Source organism: Salvelinus alpinus, chromosome 14, assembly GCF_045679555.1.
Source record: "Salvelinus alpinus chromosome 14, SLU_Salpinus.1, whole genome shotgun sequence".
NCBI classification, from domain to species: Eukaryota; Metazoa; Chordata; class Actinopteri; order Salmoniformes; family Salmonidae; genus Salvelinus; species Salvelinus alpinus.
This window is the reverse complement of record NC_092099.1, coordinates 7362053-7386029: the sequence shown is the minus strand read 5'-3', so window position 1 is coordinate 7386029 and position 23977 is coordinate 7362053. Positions and strand designations below refer to the sequence as shown.

The window sequence follows — 23977 nt, the reverse complement described above, 5'->3', positions numbered from 1 at the left end:
CTGTGTAAATACAAAATCATTTTTCAATGTAAACTTTTTTTAAGACCTAGTGAATCATGCGAAGATGCCAATATATTTGACCGCATCTGTTTGTGTTGTGTAGTGATGTCACTCACGCCTGATACTGTTTAGAGGGAGTTTTTGACATGGCAAGTACTTAAGTCCTTGAATTTGTCTTTCCACGGTCTGTACGAACCCTGTAAACCAGGGGTGTCAAAGTCAAATGGACGGAGGGCCAAATAAAAAATTTAGCTACAAGCCGAGGGCCGGACTGTTCGAATGTTCATTGAAAAATTTTTAAATGACGCATATAGTCTAGTGAACCTAATTGAACCTACTGAAAACCTAACAAATATATTCCAATATGATCAGATAAATAAAGCAATATTTTCTTATGGCTCTGTCAGTAATCTTTAATTTTCAACAGACACAAAAGACAAATTTCCTTTATATAAAAATCCCCATAACATGAACATTAAATGAAAGAAACCGGTATTCAAGGCACCATCAGTAGCCTATATTTTCTATTTTAGCAAAAGTGGGCTAAATTTACTTCAAAGAAAAAAACAATAATAGCAATTTTCTATCATCCACTCAACTGAAATATTTTTAAAATATAATTGGATTGAAATACAATAAAATAAAGTGCAAAAATCTATTAATCAAAAACAACACTTTGTTTAAGGAGAAGTAACATGCAGTGAAAACAAATATTAAACTTTAACTTTTAAACTTGAACTGAGTAAAAACTCTAAATATGTGATTGCACAGTAATGTTCACTTGTTTGAGGTTGAGGGTGATACTTGGTGGTGTCCCATCTTTTCCACAAGTTCATCAATGTTCGGGGTAAGGCTCTGAGCTGAGGAAATCCTCAGAATTGAGTGGAGGTGTTCAGCAGTAAGTCGACTTCTGTGTGATGTTTTGTTCAGGTTCATCAAAGAAAACAGTTGTTCACACAGGTATGTGCTGCCAAACATAGACAACGTTTGAGCAGCCTGGATGCGCAGCTGGGGCATTGTGTCGGGGAGGAAACGGGCGAACTCCGCAGCACCCACTGCCGCATATTTTGCCCTCAGTGCATCATTGCATTGGAGGTCAATCAACTCCATTTGGAGGTTTGGTGGTGAGCTTTCCACGTCAACAGCAAATGGGTTACCGAGCAGTTCCAACCTGCTTTTTTGTGCTTCAAAGTCAGCAAATCGGCGTCGAAAGTCAGCGGCAAGCATACCTATTTTATCAGCCAACTGTGCGCTCGGGAACGCACTGGTAGAGAGCTTCTCTTTCATGGTCTGGCAGCTGGGAAAGTGGCTCAAATTTTCTTTCCGCATCTGCGTCTCCCACAGAGTCAGTTTGGTTTTAAATGCCTTCACTGTACTGTACATATCAGAGATGACATGATCCCGACCCTGCAGCTGCAAGTTCATTGCATTCAGATGACTCGTAATGTCACACAGAAAAGCCATTTCACACAGAAACATTTCGTCTCGGAGTTGTGTTGTGTCTTTCCCTTTGCTGTCCAAGAACAGACAAATCTCCTCACGAAGCTCGAAACATCTTTGAAGCACCTTTCCCTGGCTTAGCCATCGCACCTCTGTGTGATAAGGCAAATCACCATGCTCCGTTTCTAACTCCGTCAGAAATGCCTTGAACTGGCGGTGATTCAAACCTTTGGCTCTGATAAAGTTAACTGTGCGTGTGATGATGCTCATTACATGCTCCATTTTCAAGGCTTTACCGCACAACGCTTCCTGGTGTATGATACAATGATAAGCTGTCAGCTCACCTGTCGCGTTTTCCTCTTGCATCTTTTCCCGTATCTTCGCCATCAGTCCGCTCCTGTGTCCACACATCGCAGGTGCTCCGTCGGTTGTCAAACCCACAAGTTTTTCCCAAGGCAGCTCCATCTCATTTACACAGCAGCCTACTGCTCGGTGCGTCACCGTTGCATTGTGGGAAATGTAGTATTGGTGCGTGTAAAAGATCTGCGGGCTGCCGGCTTGCTGCGGTCTGCGGGCCGGTTCTAATAATAAATCAAGATCATCCCAGGGGCCGTAAAAAACCTTCTCGCGGGCCGGATGTGGCCCGCGGGCCTTGACTCTGACATATATGCTGTAAACAGTAAATTCACACTAGTATGTAGTACTACTAGTACAGACTATGCCGTTTAAGTAAGTAGTAGGCAAGTCATATTTCAGACACGGCCAGTGTCTTGGTTTCTATCACAATGGCTCCTCTAAGCTTTTGTGTACCAAAATTATCTAAAAAAAGACACAGCTAGTGATCATTTAGGTTAGAATGCATTCTGGCTCATGTTATCTGGCTCTTGCCACCTCACCCACCCTTCTTTCCCCTCTCCCTTTCACCAGGACATCGCCGAGGCCAACTTCCGCACATCGAGCAGCCGACTGTTGGCGGCGGTGATGTCTGCGCTGTGCAACACAACAGTCAAGCTGACGTCCATCTTGCCCATTGCGTACGACGGCGAGGTGCTGCTGCGCTCGCTGGTCAAACAGGTCAGCACGGAGAATGACTCGGCGCTCGCCCACCGCTTCCCCCTGCTGGTGGCGCACATGGAGAAACTCAGCCACGTGAGTGAAAGCGAAATTTCAACACAATGTGTGACCAATGAGGACCTGTATTCAAAAAGCATCTCCCAAGTTGGAGTGTCGGTCTAGGTTCAGTTTCCCAGGTCTATGCAATCTTCATTATTATCTTAAAAGCTCAACTTAGGTCAGCACTCGTGCTATGAGACTTTTTGTGAATATTCCATATCTAGCACAGGGGTTGGCAATCTATCTTGACCTATTTTACTGTTGTAACACTCCTATTAAAATGTGTTATCATTGAAATATATATTTTTTTTTAAATAAAATTAGAGAAGACACTGTTGCTGACCATACTTTTCTTTAGCTTTCTTTCTCTCCTTTTCTCCTCTCCCCTTTCAGAGGGAGGAGAACCTGATGGGGATGGCAAGTTTCCGGGAGGTTCTTGAGAAGATGCTGGTGATCGTGGTGCTACCGGTGAGGAAAAGCCTGAGGAAGGAGGTGGAGGTCTTCTCCCCCCACCTAGTCTCCAACACCTGTGGCCTGCTGGCCAGCATAGTCTCTGAGCTCACCGCCTCTGCCCTGGGCTCCGAGGTAAAGAACATACACATGCGCATGTGCACTCCGCACACACACTGTGTCTCACACACACACACACACACATTCTATATCTGGTTTATGTGTAAAGAGAGAGCTCAAGGTTTGTGTTGTTTGGGATTTAATATATTACCAGGTTCTGTCTATTCAGGGATTGAACAGAACAATACAGGACATTGATATTGTCAGCATTTTTACAAACTAAATCTAGTCCTATTCCTTTTGCTGGGTTGGCTGGATTCATAATTGAATCGGCCTTCCCCAATGTTGTCTAAATCAAGTTTAGACCTGACTCCAGACCAAATATAGTGCTCTGTTGGGGTTGTCATTCAGCTTTTAATATCCACCATTTACAGTGTATTGTTTCATTGCAATTTTAATATTAATTTAATAAAATGTTCATCAAATGTACATCAAATGTTAATCTGCATCCAATATATAGTTTGAAAATTATAATAACAAAACAGAGAAAAAAACGTCAGAATGACTTATCTTGTTTACAAGACGCTGAGTCACTTGGTGGAGTGACGTCTCTCACTCTGTCCAACCACATTTCCGTCTGTTTCGCTGTACCCAGCGGCCAACGGTTGCATTCTCAACACTCAATCTCAATCACTCTGGCACCCTGTCATCATGACCACAGCCCCAGCTGCTTGCTCAAAATCCATTGTTTATGTTGTCAAGGAAACTGCTATTGTTCCCTTTTGGGCCCTGGATATCCTTGTAACAACAACAGGCAGGCTCTCTCTGGCCAAATAGGTGTTGCATAAATAGCAAGGTGACTAATGCTAACCACATAGATCAGGACATCCTCGTTGTAATGTTTCTGGCTGACGTCATGGTCATGAGGTTGGATCAGTCATTGTCTTGTACAATAACAATGAAACGTCCCTCATGTTTATTCACCTCAGTACTACCACCTGGTGGAATTATAAAGCTCATAAATAACACCCATTTGGCGCATGGTCTTAATGATGTAATTAGCTTTTTGTAAACTGGTTTTCTGGTTGACAAGACGTCATATAACCAGATTAGAACGAATTAGTATCTGTTAAAACCAGGTAAAGATTATGACAAGATTAAGGCGTTGTGAAAAATATTTTGTCTGGTCAGATTACAACCAGATAAATACCCATTTTTCTGGTTGCTAAAATGACGTTAATAAAATGTCCTTATACAACCAGTACATGACCACAAAAAAAACGATATAAAAGACACCATAATGACTTGTCTCTTCGTCTGTCCCAGGTGGACGGTCTGAACTCGCTTCACTCTGTGAAGTCCACTCCCAACCGCTTCACCAAGACGAGCCAGGGCCGCAGCTGGAACACAGGCAATGGCTCTCCAGATGCCATCTGTCTGACAGTAGACAAGCCTGGCGTGGTGCTGGTGGGTTTTTGTGTCTACGGCGGCGGAGGCAGCCATGAGTACGAGTTGGAGGTGCTCGCTGATGATGTAAGAGTTTTAGATCTGCCTTTAATTCTGTGTTAATTTTGGTAGATATTTTACATTTAGTTTGTCTTTTGACTAATAACTTTTAGTCTTAGTCACATTTGAGTCATTTCATCAGTCTTAGTTTTTGTTATTATCAGTGCACACACTTTTAGTCAGTAATTTTAGTCAACACATTTTTTCTTCTTCTCTATATTACCTCTTTAGATTTACCTCTAACTTCCATCATGTACACATTCAGATTCATCTTAGCTGGCAATATTTATATTGTGACATATTATAACCTTAGTACCCCATGAGTAATCATAGGCTACAAAGCTGACTGCAGGTTAAACAATTTACAACTCTGATTTTCTCCCCGTCATAACCGTACGAGGTGGGTAAATAACAGTGATGTCCTTAAAAAGGGAATAGTCTGATCTTTCCAACAATGCCAAAAGTATTACTGTACTTCTAATATTCAGCATATAGCATTAGTATTTCCAAAGGGAGAAAGCAACTGCAACTCGCATTTGCAGACCCCGAGAGTGGTAACAGCACACATGGCTACTCATGTGATCAGATCAACATTTGCAGACCCCGAGAGTGATAACAGCAGTAGGTAGAGTGGCGTTTCGCAGGCAGTTTGTACGGGCAGTTATACAGGACAGTTATACAGTTCAAATCAAATCGGGTTCAAATCCGGGCTCTGGCTCGGCCACTCAAGGACATTCAGAGACTTGTCCTGAAAACACGCATTCGTTGTCTTAGCTGTGTGATTAGGGTTGTTGTTCTGTTGGAAGGTGAACCTTCGCCCCAGACTAAGGTCCTGAGCGCTCTGGAGCAGGTTTTCATCAAGGATCTCTACTTTTATCTGTTCATCTTTCCCTCGATCCTGACTAGTCTCCCAGTCCCTGCCGCTGAAAAACATCCCCATAGCATGATGCTGCCACCACCATGCTTCACCGTAAGGATGGTGCCAGGTTTCTTCCAGACGTGACACTTGGCATTCAGGCCAAATAGTTCAATCTTGGTTTCATCAGACCAGAGAATTGTGTTTCTCATGGTCAGAGTCCTTTAGGTGCCTTTTGGGTAACTCCAAGCTGACTGTCATGTGCCTTTTACTGAGGGAGTGGCTTCCGTCAGGCCACTCTACCATAAAGGCCTAATTGGTGGAGTGCTACAGAGATGGTTGTCATTCTGGAAGGTTCTCCCATCTCTACAGAGGAACTCTTGAGCTCTGTCAGAGGGACCATTGGGTTCTTGGTCACCTCACTGACCAAGGCCTTTCTCCTCCGATTGCTCAGTTTGCCCGGGCGGACAGCTCTAGGAAGAGTCTTGGTGGTTCCAAACTTCTTCCATTTACGAATGATGGAGGCCGCTGTGTTCTTGGGGCCGTTCTACGCTGCAGACATTTTTTTGGTACCCTTCCCCAAACCTGTCTCGAGTTCTACGGACAATTCTTTCGACCTCGTGTCTTGGTTTTTGCTCTGACATGCACTGTCAACTGTGGGACCATGTATAGACAGGTGTATGCCTTTCCAAATCATGTCCAATCAATTGAATTTACCACAGGTGGACTACAATCAAGTTGTAAAAACCTCTCAAGGATGATCAATGGAAACAGGATGCACCTGAGCTTAATTTCGAGTCTCATAGAAAAGGATCTCAATTCTGTTTTTTGTTTTTAATACAATTGGCAACATTTCTAAACTGATTTTCACTTTTTCATTATAGGGTATTGTGTGTAAATTGATGTTAATCCATTTTAGAAGTTAATCCATTTTAGAATAAGGCTGTAACATAACAACATTTGGAGAATTGGAAGGGGTCTGAATACTTTCCGAATGCACTGTATGTAACCGCTCTAATGTAACCCGGCTAAATTCTGGAAAACCTTCAAATCCCTGAATGGTTCTACTTCCTCCCCTCTGCCACAACAAATTAATTCAGACACAGGCCTCATTATGGGAAAAAATACAATCTTTGACGCATTTAATCACCATCTCTTTGAAATAACTTCTAAGCCTATTCACAATTGGGCTGGATGCTAATAGGGGAACTTGCTGAATGATCAGAGAAATAATAGTTGAAGCTTTTCTTTTAGGCTATTTACAGAAAAAGAAGTCTGAATTAATAGAAAACAAGAAATCCACAGGGGCCGACCAATTTGATTCTGGTCTGCTTAAGTGTGCGACGGCCATAATTGTTGGCTCATTATAAATAAGAATTTGTTCTTAATGGACCTGCCTAGTTAAATAAAGGTTACATTTTAAAAACAAATTATAAAAAAATACTTACAGGGGATAGTTATTCATACTCATCACTGCATCATGTATCAAAAAGTTGGCTGGGCTTCGCTAAATACCCATAGATGTCTACATTACACCCTTTTTGGTTACAAAGTTCTACTTAATAACCTGCTGTTGAAGTGTAGACACCTGAGTTGCCGAACCCGTTCACACGATTGGTTACAGTTACAGTTCGTCCTTTAAAAGATGCAGCGTACTGCAGCACAGCTTGCATGGTGTCGCAGAATTAAATGGCACGTAATTTAAGTGTCAACCACTGCTCCCATTAATGCTAGTTTAAAAAAAGATGTATATATTTCACCTTTATTTAAAACCAGGTAGGCCAGTTCAGAACAAGTTCTCATTTACAACTGCGACCTGACCAAGATAAAGCAAAGCAGTGCGACACCAACAACACAGAGTTACAAATGGAATAAACAAACATACAGTCAATAACACAATAGAAAAGTCTATATACAGTGTGTGCAAATGAGGTAAGATAAGGGAGGTAAGGCAATAAATAGGCCATAGTGGCAAAATAATGACAATTTAGCAATTTAAACACTGGATTGATAGATGTGCAGAAGATTAATGTGAGTAGAGATACTGGGGTGCAAAGGAGCAAAACAAATAAATAACAGTGTGGGGATGAGGTAGTTGGATGGGCTATTTACAGATTGATATGTACAGGTGCAGTGAGCTGCTCTGACAGCTGGTGCTTAAAGTTAGAGAGAGAGATATGAGTCTCCAGCTTCAGTGATTTTTGCAATAAGTTCCAGTCATTGGCAGCAGAGAACTGGCATCGGGGGTGACCAGTGAAATATACCTGCTGGAGTGCGTGCTACGGGTGGGTGCTGCTATGGTGACCAGTGAGCTGAGATAAGGCGGGGCTTTACCTAGCAAAGATGTATAGATGACCTGGAGCCAGTGGTTTTGGTGACAAATCTGAAGCGAGGGCCAGCCAACGAGAGCCTACAGGTCGCAGTGGTGGGTAGTATATAGGGCTTTGGTGACAAAATAGATAGCACTGTGATCGACTGCATCCAATTTGCTGAGTAGAGTGTTGGAGGCTATTTTGTAAATGACATCGGCGAAGTCAAGGATCGGTAGGATAGTCAGTTTTACGAGGGTATGTTTAGCAGCATGAGTGAAGGATGCTTTGTTGCAAAATAGGAAGCCGACTCTAGATTTAATTTTGGATTGGAGATGCTTAAGGAATGTTTTGTACCAAATACAATGCTCTTAGTTTTAGAGATGTTCAAGACGAGTTTATTACTGGCCACCATTCAAAACAGAACTGCAACTCTTTGTTAAGAGTTTCTGTGGTTGCTGATGCATATAGGGTTGAATCATCAGCATACATGGACACACATGCTTTGTTTCATGCCAGTGGCAGGTCATTGGTAAAAATAGAAAAGAGTAGAGGGCCAGGAGAGCTGCCCTGCGGTACACCACACTTTACATGTTTGACATTAGAGTCGCTTCCATAAAAAAAAACTGAGTTCTATTAGATTAGATGGCTCTGAATTCATGATATGGCAGAGGTTGAAAAGCCATAGCACTTAGACTTTCCTCTAGGCTCAGATTAAAAATATGACAGATAGGGGTGGTATAGAGTCAGTTACCATCCTCAGTAGCTTTCCATCTAAGTTGTCAATGCCAAGAGGTTTGTCATTATTGATCGTTAACAATAATTTTCGGACCTCTCCCACACTAACTTTACAAAATTCAAACTTGTACTGCTTTTCTTTTCATTATAATTTTTTTAATGCATGAATATAATTTTGTGATGAATAATCCATCTGATTCGATGACAGATGGAGTTGAATTTGTCTTTTTGTCCATAATTTTATCCAAAGTTTTTTTCCATCATTCTTGATCTTGGCTTCATAATACAGTTTCTTCTTTTTGTTGAGTCTAGTCACATAATTTCACAATTTGTAGTAAGTAAGCCAGTCAGATGTGCAGCCAGACTTACTCCCTTTGCCCCATCTCTTTCCACTTTACAGTTTTTCAATTTGTCGTCAATCCATGGAGCCTTAACAGTTCGAACAGTCAGTTTCTTAACAGGTGCATGTTTATCAATAATTGGAAGAAGCAATTTCATAAATTCCTCAAGTGCAGCGTCTGGATGCTCCTCATTAATCACATCAGACCAACCAATATTTTTAACATCATCCACATAAGTCACAGCAAAATCTTTTGTATGATCTCTTATACACTATTTTAGGCCCAGCTGTTGGAACCTTGGCTGTCCTGGATACAGCCACTATATTGTGATCACTGCATCCAATGTGTTCGGTTACAGCTTTAGAACAAAGTTCTACAGTATTAGTAAAAATGTGATCGATACATGTGGATGATCTTGTTCCTGTAGTGTTTGTAAACACCCTGGTAGGTTGATTAATAACCTGAACCAGATTACAGGCACTGGTTACAATAAGAAGCTTCTTCTTGAGTGGACAGCTTGATGAAAACCAGTCAATATTCAGGTCCCCAAGAAAGTAGACCTCTCTGTTTACATCACTTACACTATCAGGCATTTCACACACATTATTTAGATACTGACTGTTAGCACTTGGTGGCCTATAGCAACAACCCAAAAGAAAAAGCTTTAGATGTGCCAAGTGAACCCACAACCACAACACTTCAATAACAATTGACATAAGATCTTCTCTAAGCATTACAGGGATATGGCTCTGAATATATATATAGGAGATCTTATGTCAATTGTTATTGAAGTGTGTCACGTCTGTCATGTGCTCAGTGTGAACCTGCTTTCATCTGTGAAGAGCACAGGGCGCCAGTGGCGAATTTGCCAATCTTGGTGTTCTCTGGCAAATGCCAAACGTTCTGCACGGTGTTGGGCTGTAAGCACAACCCCCACCTGTGGACGTCGGGCCCTCATACCACCCTCATGGAGTCTGTTTCTGACCGTTTGAGCAGACACATGCACATTTGTGGCCTGCTGGAGGTCATTTTGCAGGGCTCTGGCAGTACTCCTCATGATCCTCCTTGCACAAAGGCGGAGGTAGCGGTCCTGCTGCTGGGTTGTTGCCCTCCTACGGCCTCCTCCACGTCTCCTGATGTACTGGCCTGTCTCCTGGTAGCGCCTCCATGCTCTGGACACTACGCTGACAGACACAGCAAACCTTCTTGCCACAGCTCGCATTGATGTGCCATCCTGGACGAGCTGCACTACCTGAGCCACTTGTGTGGGTTGTAGACTCCGTCTCATGCTACCACTAGAGTGAAAGCACTGCCAGCATTCAAAAGTGACCAAAACATCAGCCAGGAAGCATAGGAACTGAGAAGTGGTCTGTGGTCACCACCTGCAGAACCACTCCTTTATTGGGGGTGTCTTGCTAATTGCCTATAATTTCCGCATGTGAAATTTATTGTCAATCAGTGTTGCTTCCTCAGTGGACAGTTTGATTTCACAGAAGTGTGATTGACTTGGAGTTACATTGTGTTGTTTAAGTGTTCCCTTTATTTTTTTGAGCAGTGTATATAGCAACACCTCCCTCATAAGCATTTCTGTGTCTTCTATAGATGTTATATCCTTGTATTGCTGCTGATGTATCATCACAAGAATTATGTAAGTGAGTCTCAAATGGCTAATATATGAATGTTATCTGATGTTGGCAAGTTATTGATTTCATGGGCTATTTGGGCTATTTTCAGCCCTTTCCTGGGTAGCTTATCAGAAAAGAGCAGACAAAGCAAGAGAAAAAAATATACATTCAGCAGTCCATTTATCAATTGATGTGCGTGCTGCGGGGTTGAGGCTACGAACCCATAGGCTTGGCTCTCATCCCTTCCAGGCTTCTGGGAGGGAGGGTGGACAATGAGCCTGTCATAGCGGATGTACGCAATGTCCCTAAGCGCTCTGGCAGCTTTCATGGCTGGAATCAGTTCTTTACTCTTCTGGCGCACAGCTTCAGGATAGTCGTCATTGAGGAAGATATACGTTCCTCTCAAGTTCTTGGCTCTTTCCATAACAGCTACCTTGTCCTTGAACCTCAGGAACTTGACCACTATCTGCCTGGGTCTATTACCTGGGCCGGTGGTGGGTTTTCCAGTCCTGCGGGTGGGTGTGCTCCACCTCACTCTTTCTGTGGTCCATCTTCAATTTCTCAGAGATCATTTCTCATTGTCCTAAGACTCCATCCAGGTCTCGTGGAGATTCTGCAATTCTGTCCACAACCATGTTGTTTCGCTTTGATTGTCCCTCGAGAGAGTCTGTCATTTATCTGTCATTGTTATCCTGGATTCACACACAGAACTGATGTCATCTCTCAATGACATACAAATTGCTGTCATCTTGCCGTTCTCCTGTTTCATCTCGTCGAGCTGACCCTGGGAGAACTGCAAACTGTTCTTCAGGTCCTGGACCTCTCTGGTCAGGTCGTCCATTCTTTTATTAGTAGAATCCATGAGTATTTGGACAAAACACTTGGAAGCTATTTTCTTGTTGTTGTAACAACTCCTTGTAGGTCTCTTTTTGTTCATTTAAAAGGTCCTTCTCGTGTGATAGAGAGAAACCACTGGCACTGTCCTCAACGGTACTCCCACCGGCTTTGGTCTTTTGTCATGGTAGCAACATATGTTAGGCTTTTACTCCTCGCAGTTCCAGACAGGGCAGGTCACGGGGAAATTGGAAACAACAAACAGCAGGGAAAACAGCCACAAACCCGTGACATTCCGCCTGAAGGTATCACGTTCATCTGTACAAACAATATTATGCAAGTGTAAACACCATGGGAACACACAGCCGTCATACCGCTCAGGAAGGAGATGCGTTCTGTCTCCTAGAGATGAACGTACTTTGGTGCGAAAATCGCAAGTCAATCCCAGAACAACAGCAAAGGACCTTGTGAAGATTCTGGAGGAAACAGGTACAAAAGTATCTATATCCACAGTAAAATGAGTCCTATATCGGCATAACCTGAAAGGCTGCTCGGCAAGGAAGAAGCCACTGCTCCAAAACCGCCATAAAAAAGCCAGACTACGGTTTGCAACTGCACATGGGGACAAAGACCAAACTTTTTTGGAGAAATGTCCTCTGGTCTGATGAAACAAAAATGGAACTGTTTGGCCATAATGACGATTGTTATGTTTGGAGGAAAAAGGGGGACGCTTGCCAAGCCGAAGAACACCATCTCAACCGTGAAGCACAGGGAGTGGCAGCATCATGTTGTGGGGTGCATTTCTGCAGGAGGGACTGGTGCACTTCACAAACTAGATGGCATCATGAGGGACGAAAATTATGTGGATATATTGAAGCAACATCTCAAGACATCAGTCAGGAAGTTTAAAGCTTGGTCATAAATGGGTCTTCCAAATGGACAATGACCCCAAGTATACTTCCAAAGTTATGGCTTAAGGACAACAAAGTTAAGGTATTGGAGTGGCCATCACAAAGCCCTGACCTCAATTCTATAGAACATTTGTGGTCCAAACTGAAAAAGTGTGTGCGAGCAAGGAGACCTTACAAACCTGTCTCAGTTACACCAGCTCTGTCAGGAGGAATGGGCCAAAACTCACCCAACTTATTGTGGGAAACTTGTGGAAGGCAACCTGAAATGTTTGACCCAAGTTAAACAATTTAAAGGCAATGCTACTAAATACTAATTGAGTGTACGTAAACTTCTGACCCACTGGGAATGTGATGAAAGAAATAAAAGCTGAAAAATCATTCTCTCCACGATTATTCTAACATTTCACATTCTTAAAATAACGTGGTGACTAACTGGCAATTTTTACTTGGATGAAATGTCAGGAATTGTGAAAAACTGAGTTTAAATGTATTTGGATAATATGTATATGTATGTAAACTTCCAACTGTAATTAGTTCCAGCAACTGATGCCAACTGCGTTGCGGGATCCAACATAAGAAGCTAGGTAGCTACCAATAACTTTCCAATATACTTTTAAACAACAAACTTTCCAAACAACAAAACCGAGCTCTTCCTCGTTTTGCGTACATCAGGAAGTGACGCTATTCCAAGACACAGTAGAATGGTCTGACTACAGAAGATATGACGGGCTCAATAAATTTGTTTTATTTTTTTGTTATTTTCAACAACAAAAAAATTTGATACAACGTATTGGAAGATTTTAGGTCCCTCCCTCCCTAGCTCCTATAGTCAACAGTTCGCCACTGTCGCTTTTCAACAGTAAAAGTTCAAAAATTGCTGGAGGGCGTCTTTAAGCTTCCCTAGGAATTCTTAACTTCTTGTTTCTCACCACTTCTCTCCTTTCTCTCTTTCCCCTCTACCCTTCTTCTCCCCCTCCAGGCCCAGACGGAGCACCCTGGGGATTCGGTCCACACCCACAGGTGGACGTCTCTGGAGCTGGTCAAGGGAACCTACAGCACCGATGACTCTCCCAGCGACATTGCCGAGATACGCCTCGACAAGGCCGTGCCACTAAAGGTACACAGGACTAGAATTATGTGCCCTATTCAGTAGTGATGTGGGGGGAAAAAATCGATAGTTACATAACAATTTTTGGGGAAATATTTCAAATTGATATTTGACTCGCAAGTATCAATTTGTAAATAAATACAAATCTAAAAAAAATGTTTTTACTGTTAGCGAGTGCTAGTCGGCTTTACCTGCGCCAAAACTCCGGTATTTTACAACCCTTAGCTTGTTCTACATCTTTAAATTGTTTGCCAACATGTTTTCATCTCTTTTATTTCCCTGATCCAAACTCGTTTTCTCATGCTCTTGTCTCTATGAAGCAGAAATATAGTGAGCAATATGTTTGGAACATCGAATGGCAATAAAATGGCGGTATCGAATCTCAATGCATACAGAATCATGAATCATGAGAAGTGCAATACATATCATAATAATATCGCATCATGAGGTCCCTGGCATTTCCCAGCCTGCTATGCAGACATATCTATCCATCAATCTAACCATATATGTATGCTGGCATCCATCCATCCTTCTTTAGTATTTTTTATGCCACAGACTCAATGCAACTTATGAAAACAATATATGTTGCACAATCCTGTTTACATTCTACAGGAGGGTGTGAAATATGCTGTCCGCCTGCGTAACTATGGCAGCCGAACGGCCAATGGGGATGGAGGGATGACCACGGTTCAGTGTTCCGATGGCGTGGCCTTTACCTTCAGAACCTGTAGCCTGAGCAGCAACGGGACCAACCAGACTAGAGGACAGATACCGCAGGTGCTGTACTACAGGTACGCACACAAACACACGCACAGACACACGCACAGACAGACAGACAAAAAGACTCAAGTTGATATTCATGTCATGGTTATAACATCTACAGGAAATGCAGAAGGTGGAGGTGTTGCCATTTTATATTCAGAACCACATTCCTATAAAGCTTAGAGAGGATATGATGTTAAATACTGTTGAAGTAATATGGCTGCAGGTTCATCTGCCACACCTAAAGTCCATTCTGGTGGGAAGCTGCTATAGACTACCAAGTGCTGTCAGTATCTGGATAACGTGTAAAATACTAGATAATGTATGTGATATCAACAAAGAGGTTTATTTTCTGGGTGATTTAATTATTGACTCGCTTTCATCGGGCTGCCCTCTCAAGAGAAAGCTTCAAACTGTACTTAGTGCCTGCAACTTGGTTCAGGTTATCAGTCAACCTACCAGGGTAGTTACAAACAGCACAGGAATGAAATCATCAACATGTGTTGATCACATCTTTACTAATGCTGCAGTCATTTTGTTTTAAAGGAGTATCCAAAACCATCGGATGTAGTAATCATTATATAGTACCATAACTAGGAAAACTAAAGTTCCAAAGACTGAGCCTAATATAGTGTATAAGAGGTCATACAATACATTTTGTAGTGATTCCTATCTTGTTGATGTAAATAATATGTGTTGGTCTGTGGTGTGTAATGAAGAGCAACCAGATGCTGCCCTTGACACATTTATGAAATTGCTTATTCCAGTCACTAATAAGCACCCATTAAGAAAATGACTGTAAAAACTGTTAAATCCCTGTGGAATGATGAGGAAATGAAAAATGTTATGGTTGAGAGGGATGAGGATGTCTGGCTGCACAACCGATTTGGAAAACATTCTTCAAATTGAGAAATCATGTGAATAAACTGAATAAAAAGAAGAAACTACACTATGAAACAAAGATAAATGACATAAAGAATGATAATAAAAAGCTTTGAGCACCTTAAATGAACAAAAAAAATCTAACTCAGATCTATCATTCATTGAATCACATGGCTCATTCATCACAACACCCACTGATATTGCCAACTACTTAAAGGATTTTTTAATTGACAAGATTACCAAACTTAGACATGACATGCCAGCAACACACACTGATAATACACATCCAAGGATTATTGATAAAAGTATGAAAGCCAAGCATTGTAATTTGGATTTCCGTAAAGTGAGTGGAAGAAGTGAAATAATGTCGCCTATCAACAATGACAAGCCCCCTGGGTCTGACAACCAGGATGGAAAATTACTGAGGATAATAGCGGACGATATTGCCACTCCTATTTGCCATATCTTCAGTCTAAGTCTACACTCCAGGCCTGGAGGGAAGCTAAAGTAATTCCGCTACCCAAGAATAGTAAAGCCCCCTTTTCTGGCTCAAATTGCCAACCAATCAGCCTGTTACCAACCCGTAGTAAGTTTCTGGGAAAAATGGTGTTTGACCAGATACAATGCTATTTTACTGTAAACAAAGTGACAACTGACTTTCAGTACGCTTATAGGGAAGGACATTCAACAAGCACAGCACTTACACAAATGACTGATGATTGGCAGAGAGAAATTGATGATGAAAAGATTGGGGAGGCTGTTTCGTTAGACTTCAGTGTGACTTTTGACATTGTCGATCATAGTCGATCACATTATCGATCATAGTCTTTTCACTTGCACTTGTCCCCCGTGGGAATCAAACCCACCACCCTGGCGTTGGAAGTGCCATGCTCTTCCAACTATGTGCACAATGTGCATTGTAATATTGTTATATAGTGGTATCATACCTTTTTTTTTTCTGGATTTGTGACAGTGTTATATGTACTTTTAATCTTTTGATTTATGTGTAATACACGTGTCTTAATGTGTTTGTACCCCTGGAAAGAGTAGCTGCTTCCTTGGCAGCACCTAATGGGGGATCCCTAGTAAAAATACAAATACCATTCCCAATGCTTACAACTATTGGTAGTGCTAACACATGGGGGTGTGTGTCTTTTCCCGAAGGAGTGAGTACGACGGAGATCTGCAGTCCCAGCTGCTGAGCAAAGCCAATGAGGAGGACAAGAACTGCAGCAGGGCTCTCGCAGTGGTCAGTGCAGTGGTCAGAGCTGCCAAGGATCTCCTTCACAGGGCGTTCACTGTCGATGGTAAGAACTGAGAGGTCTCTGTGAACAACATTTAAGTCATTTAGCAGACGCTCTTATCCAGAGCGAATTACAAATTGGAAAGTTCATACATATTCATCCTGGTCCCCCCGTGGGGAATGAACCCACAACCCTGGCGTTGCAAGCGCCATGCTCTACCAACTGAGCCACACGGGACCAACAACAAGGCAACGTTATTTTCATAATAAGTGACGTATGACAGGAGGGGCATCGAACTATAGCCTATTGGCAAATTGTACACAATCAGCTTGTCCAACAATTGGGAAAATGTCGCCGCCTTCTGTCTGATACCTTACCTTATAGCCAATGCACGCGGTTCCATTTTCATCCCAACTTTCCATGCCAGAGAGGCGATTCCAGTTGTAAAGCCATACAATTAGTTTCAAGTTTTAATGTCACATGCACAAGTACAGTGAATTGACTTTCTTGTACTTGAAACTAATTGCATGGCTTTTACAATTCGCTTAATATTAGGAGTTACGAAATAAATATAGTAGCAATGGAAAACTAGGATTCCTTTTCAATAGTAACTATCAAAACTGTGTTTTCACACGCCATTGTATTAAACATTTTGCGCAATGACTGGGCTTGGCTGGGCATGGAAAGTTGGGATGAAAATGGAACATATTATGTTCTCTTTCAATTATTTGTTTGACATCTCAATAGTGAATTCACCAGAATCTCCGAAGTAGCTTAAAGAACTAATCATGCCTATCTGTCGGAGACAGACGGGTCGAGTGGCCAATGAGGGAGCCCCTCCCCTCACAGTAAAGAGCCACCCGCCTGCCTTCTGATCGCCAGCACGACTTGATCTGTTTCCCTGTTTAACTGTTCACCGCATAGCGCAGTGTTTATCAGCACTTCTATTTTGTGTTGTGTGACTTTATCGAAATGAAACGTTTTCTATTGGGGTAGGAATTTGCTTCACCTCTATCGTCACACGGCTAGCTGCAGAGACTTGGCTAGCTTAGGTGTAAGGGTGACTGTCAAAGACTCCAGCCACCCAAGTCATAGACTGTTCTCTCTGCTTCCACACGGTAGGTCCAAGAGGCTTCTAAACAGCTTCTACCCCCAAGCCATAAGACTCCTGAACAGCTAATCAAATGGCTACCCAGACTATCTGCAGTGCGTCCCCCCGTCCCCCCCCCCCACGTTTTCCCAATCAATCAATCAATCAATCAAATGTATTTATAAAGTCTATCACAAAGTGCTATACAGAAACCCAGCCTAAAACCCCAAGCGGCAAGCCTGTGTATACGGCCTCACCTCAATCGCCAGTATAAGGTGACTTTATGCATGTCTCTCGGCTCTCCGTCACTGGAAGAGCAGTTTGATTTGTGTTCCTGGCACTCCCGTAGGGGTAGTGGCAATGAGTAAAGTGGTAACGACAGATGCGTCATTCACGGGCTGGGGCGCAGTTCACAAGGGAGATGCAATAAATGGTGTATGGACCCACAAATCCACATTGCTTACATAATATACCTTCGGAATTGCCAGATTTTGATCAGAACGGGCAATACGACTGTAGTGATGTAATTCGACTCGCCCCTGCACTTACACAGACTATCCGTCAGGATTACTCTGTGGAGCAGAGCACACCTAGTTGTCCATCATGTGGACACCCCTTCATATTAGTTGGTTCTGCTATTTCAGCCACACCCATTGTTGACGTGTATAAAATCGAGCACACAGCCATGCAATCTCCATTGCCAAACATTGGCAGCAGAATGGCCTTACTGAAGCGCTCAGTGACTTCTAACGTGTCACTGTCATAGGGTGACTCAGTTACACCAGCTCTGTCAGGAGGAATGGGCCAAAATTCACCCAACTTATTGTGGGAAGCTTGTGGAAGGCTACCTGAAACGTTTGGCCCAAGTTAAACAATTTAAAGACAATGCTGCCAAATACTAATTGAGTGCATGTAAACTTCTGACTCACTGGGAACGTGATGAAATAAATAAAAGCTGAAATAAATCATTCTCTCTACTATTATTCTGACATTTCACATTCTTAAAATAATGTGGTGATCCTAACTGACCTAAGGCAGGGAATTTTTACTAGGATTAAATGTCAGGAATTGTTAAACTGAGTTTAAATGTATGTAAACTTCCGACTTCAACTGTAGGTAGGGTAAAGTGACTTGCGTAACCCCGGTTCTCTAATATTATGAGTGAGACACTTTACCACATTACCATACTCGCAAGATTGTGAGGAAGTTCGGCGTGCTCGTGAATTATCAGAGGGCAGGCGGGGGGCTCTCTAGTATGAGGGGAGGGGCTCCCTCATACACCATCGACATGTCTGTCTCTGACAGACGTATATGATTTGCTTGAGCTACTAAGGAGATTCTGGTGAATTCCACTAGTGAGATGTCTCACTCTTAATATCAGAGAACCGGGGTTACGGAAGTTTCACTCCACTCAGCAACCAGCTGTTTGAGCTGCACGCTCTCGCTGCCCGACCAGGTGATACTCCAGTCAAACTATAGGCTCTTTGTGCGGCGCACATGATAAATGTAATACAGCAAATAAACAAAAATACATGTGCCAATTTAATTCCACTACGTTACTCAGATTCACCTAGAATCCGTTAATCATGACCGTTGCATTTGTTTCAGCGGATAACCGACTAGTTATTGTGCTCCTGGAAGACTTTAATACAGGGCATGTTCATTGTGGACTGCACTTGTAAAATATAATAATTCTGCTCTGTATGTAATTGTATCTGTTTGAATTGTTGATTTTTGTTACACAGGGCACCATTGAAAAAGAGACTGCTCTCAACTGGGATTTCCTGTATAAATGTTTAAAACAAAAAGAAAACCAGCCCTATATGTCTTTGTAATTAAAACCTGTGCTCCTGTCTGAAGCAGAGGACATGCCTGAGCTGCTGAGCTCGTCCAGCCTTTTCTCCATGCTGCTCCCCCTCATCCTGGCCTACATCGGCCCTGTGGCTGCCTCGGTACCCAAGGTGAGATGTGGTAAAAAAATATCTGTGAAATAGGCTTTACATTTTTTTTTACTGCTGTATCTCTTCAAAGGTCCCCAAGGTGAGAGTAAGGTGGGGGTTTTTTTCTTTCTAGATGAAGCACATTGATCCAGCCTAGCACTCTTTTTGAAGCTAGCTTTTTATTGTTTATCAATGGTCAAAGCAAACCCAAAACGACTGTCAATAATCACACACGACATGGGGGTGCTTTCCTGGGGTGACATGACACAGATCCGGCCCATCTCCACATTGAGCTCTGGCCATAGCTCTTTGAGGAACCTTTCCAGGAGGATGTAAGGTAGACGCTTGTTGGCACTGGTCTCCTGAAGTATGTTGAAGGCCTTGATGCTGCCATATCTGGCTTTCTGCTGTGCCACGCTTTTCTATAGTTCATCTGAAAGTGTTTTCCGAACCCTCTTGAACACGCCTCTGTGCTCAAAGATCTCCCCTAATGAGAATGAAGCAGGGTTCTGCCCCGCTCTTCCTATCCGTCTCATCCTCATAGGCCTCATAGTGACAGGTCACTGTCATCCTCAGTCTCCTCTTGGTAGGATAAGAAGTCTCCAGGCAGCCATCGTCTTCAGGAAGTGATGTTCAGGCGCTCCGGAGAGGGGCTAAGGAAGGCATAGAGCGCCTAGCTCTGACACGTCTGCTCGTTGGTCAGCATTTTGGTATTGACTTCTTAAGGAACTTTTGGTCAACAGATTTGAATGGCAGTTTACTGATGGAAGGAAGCTGGACTTTTTTCATGGAGGGGAAAAAGTTGTTAATCTTCCTGTGCAGAGCCTGGAACCCTGTGAGCTACCTGGTTATGCTCTTCCGGCTGTTCTCGAAGTCATACATTTGCAGGAGGCTCACACTGATGAAGTAACATCTTCTCCTCAGCCCTGGTGATGAGGGTCATCCAGTACCCCAGGTTCTCACACCACCAGTTCGGGAAATGCGCAGCTGCAAGTCGCTTTGCTTCTTCTCCATGGCCCCTATCTCCTCATTCAGCTTATGCATGTCCTGGTTATCGGGCTTGGGGTCAATTTGGATGGAGCCCAGGGCCTGGCATTTACACAACAGCCTTCACTTGTCCAAAATATTAGGACACATTCTGAAATGGACCTGGGGCTTTCCCACCTGGACCCGATATGCATAAATAAATTTTCTTAATATAGAGACCCGTTCCAAATGGGCCCGAGGACAACTAGACCCGTTCCGTATAGACTTGGTCGGATCCAGACCTGGTCCTATCCAAGTGATGGAAGTATAGTAGATGACTGCAATAGCTGTTATACATCATCCAATACGATTACGTCATTCATTACTTAATTTGTAAATCGGGAGATGCCGGAACAAAAAGTGAGAGTGGGGTGACCTAGCTAGCTCTGAGGTACTAGAACGCATACATAAAAATAAAATAATAAATGTGTTTAATAAAGAATTGCATACATATCACATTTGCATAGTGGCATAGAGAAGTAGAGGCACTAAGAAGTTGCACACATGGGGGGAACATTTTTGTGGCCTAGGAACATTCAGCCTTTTATAAACGCATTTCATTGCAATTCTAATAATTTTGCATGACTGTAGACTTTGTCAGAATGACAGGCTACTTTGACACTGAGAATCTGAGATCAATAAAAACGACCATGTCTTGAATCCATCAATAGCCTGGACCTAAGTATGTGGAGACGCACATATTGTAGGCTACAATTTGAGGAGGAAATTATAGTCCTAAAAATGCTCACCCAGTGATGCGCAGCTCACTTGCCGGTGATGGCCGATGCGTTCGTGCCAAAAGCCTATCTCTCTGTTATTTTACTTTGCATGCATATTAGTCTTCTCTTGTCAGCAGGAGCCATTTGCATTCCAACCTGTTTTCCTGCAAATTAAATAACATTTATTTATAAAGCCCTTTTTACATCAGCAGATGTCACAAAGTGCTTATAAAGAAACCCAGCCTAAAATCCAAAAAAGCAAGCATATATATATAAACACTATCCTTAGAATGTTGTGTCACTTGCTGGACACGGGTAAGGGCTTAAACACAGATTATCATTGCATCATAAACAATTGGCATTATGAAGTGTATACAGGGCAGGTTTTTCAATTATTTGATCACCATTTCCAGATGAAGACCCTCAGTCAGTGCTGCACACTTATTTTCACACAAATATATCATTAAGACTGTGAAAACAGACTACTGAAGCATACATTTTTTTGCTACCCCTGTTGACATCAGAGGTGCGTCCAACTTCGCGGATGCATTAGCAATGAACAGATTTTTAAAGAAATACGATTTCTGAATTACTTGAAATTACTATAATAAAATGTTTTTTAAATATTGCGAAAGGCCTGTTAACTGCATACTGTTTATTGACAGATTTGCAGTGCGTTCCGGACTGCAGGTTATGCCTTGATATTGGGCTACACACAATCCACAGCTAGACAAAACAAATTTAAGAAGCTATTTGAATTTTTTATTTTATTATGGATCCAATGCAGCAGCTACTCTTCCTGGGGTCTGGCAAAATTAAGGCAGTTGTACCATTTTAAAAACATTACAATACATTCATTACAGAATTCACAACACACTGTGTGCCCTCAGGCCCTGACTCTACTACCACATATCTACAATGTAAAATCCATGTGTACGTGTGTGTATATTGCATATGTTATCGTGTGTATGCATGTGTCTGTGCCTATGTTTGTTACTTCACTGTTCCTGCTGTTCCATAAGGTGTATTTTTATCAGTTTTTTAAAATCTTATTCTACTGCTTGCGTCAGTTACCTGATGTGGAATAGAGTTCCATGTGGTCATGGCTCTATGTAGTATTGTGTGCCTCCCATAGTCTGTTCTGGACTTGGATACTGTGAAGAGACCTCTGGTGGCATGACTTGTGGGGTATGCAGTAGGGATGCACAATATATCGGTGAACATATCGGAAATAGACGATATTAGCTAAAAATGTCAACTTCAGTATCGGCCCGATGTCTAGTTTAATGCCGATGTGCAAAACCGATGTCAAAGCTGACGTGCATACCTATATAATGTAGGTACATGATGTAATGACGCCACGTTAATATGTTGCGCTACACGTGCAACACAGCATTCCTAACCTAGCACACAATGTCTGCTGTGTGGATCGAGCTGTCAACAAGTCGAGCAGTCATTTGAAAGGGTAAGAAAATTTCAGAGAGACAACTCAAAGGCGAAATCCATTAACGTCAAGATAGTAAAATTGCCCTTGACAATCAACCGTTTTCTGTCGTCGGGTGGTAGAGCACTGGTACGCACTACCAAGTGCTCTATTTTTCAGATGTTACCCTACTGGAGTTACACAGCAATAGAGTCACTGCTATTAGCTTCCAGACATACATACTATGGAACCGCCTATTGGGCCTTTGCGTGTCAAAGATACACGTCAAATTACACTATTTCACACATTAAATAAGCTTTTAATTTGACACGTCAAATAACACAGTTCTATTATAGAATGGCGTGTGTTCTGAATTTGCACCTGCAAGTCAAGCGCCACCACTACTATCAGTAGCACTGTCAAAGCTGTACAAACAAGTCTGCAAACACCGGCCACGAACGATGTGTTTACAATACCGCGTTGGTAATAAAGCATTATTTGTTCGACCGCAACTTCTGGGTAGCTAGCTAGCTTTGGCTTGGTACCAAGCTAGCACCAATACAACCAGCCTGAAAACAATGACCAGTAGAAACTGCAGTAATTTTCATTATTCTTAGCAATGATTTTGGAATCCTTGTAAGTATTAGCTAGGTAGCCACTTGTTGTTCCCCTATTGAAATTGAACTTCAGTTATTGAAAATGAACAGCTAGCCAGCTACTTAACCCGGTTACCCAAAGCTAACGTTATAATCGGCCAGCTATGTGTTGTGAAGGTAGGCACAATATTGGAATTTGGGTGTTTGCTTTCAAAATAAAAGTATCTCTTTGAATGTGATGCAGAAGGTTACATTTGGTGGCATCATACCATATATAGACTAGATAATGTTAAACAAGGTTGGAATGTGAAGCAATGAAATGGGGTATCAATCTACTCGGTGACACCCACAGAACACAACTGTGAAGAGTTTATGCAAATATTTGCGTTGTAGTTCTTATCGAGGGACTGTGACTGTGTGAAATCACCTCCCCAGTCAGACTATTGTGTGTATTGACATTCATATTGCACTGTACAACTACCCAAGGATTGGGGATCAATGAAATGGGGTATCAGTCTACTCAATTTGCAATATATTTTTTCCCAATGTCCCCCTCAGTTATCAGACTCCAAAACATTCATGCAGTATTGTTTTTATTGGCAATAGTGTTCAATACTAGGGTTGGAAACTTTCTGGTAAATTTCCAGAATTTTGGTTAAATTCATCAAAAAAGTTAACTTATAACAGTGAACCTTTTTTGTGGGATACACATAAGGCAACGACGCTGGGCCAATTGTGCGCCGTCCTATGGGACTCCCAATCACGGCCAGATGTGATACAGCCTGGATTCGAACCAGGGACTCCAGCAGGTATATCTCACTGGTCATCCCCAAAGCCAACACCTCCTTTGGCCGCCTTCCAGTTCTCTGCTGCCAATGACTGGAACGAATTTCAAAAATCACTGAAGTTGGAGACTTGTATCTCCCTCACTAACTTTAAACATCAGCTATCTGAGCAGCTAACCGATTGCTGTAGCTGTACACAGCCCATCTGTAAATAGCCCA

General features: G+C 42.4%; 1 protein-coding gene across 19 annotated transcripts in view; it reads left to right on the top strand.

Moving 5' to 3' along the window:
• Window positions 1-23977, top strand: part of LOC139539159 (E3 ubiquitin-protein ligase MYCBP2-like) — a 233145-nt gene that overhangs the window by 126757 nt on the left and 82411 nt on the right. For 18 of the 19 annotated variants that reach the window (XM_071342003.1, XM_071341989.1, XM_071342002.1 and 15 more), the window contains exons 31-37: window positions 2368-2589; window positions 2947-3138; window positions 4390-4596; window positions 13163-13300; window positions 13904-14082; window positions 16100-16242; window positions 19130-19230. In XM_071342003.1, the coding sequence (XP_071198104.1) occupies window positions 2368-2589; window positions 2947-3138; window positions 4390-4596; window positions 13163-13300; window positions 13904-14082; window positions 16100-16242; window positions 19130-19230 (1182 nt within the window). The remainder of the gene's footprint in view (window positions 1-2367; window positions 2590-2946; window positions 3139-4389; window positions 4597-13162; window positions 13301-13903; window positions 14083-16099; window positions 16243-19129; window positions 19231-23977) is intronic. The other variant, XM_071341984.1, reaches the window with a different exon arrangement.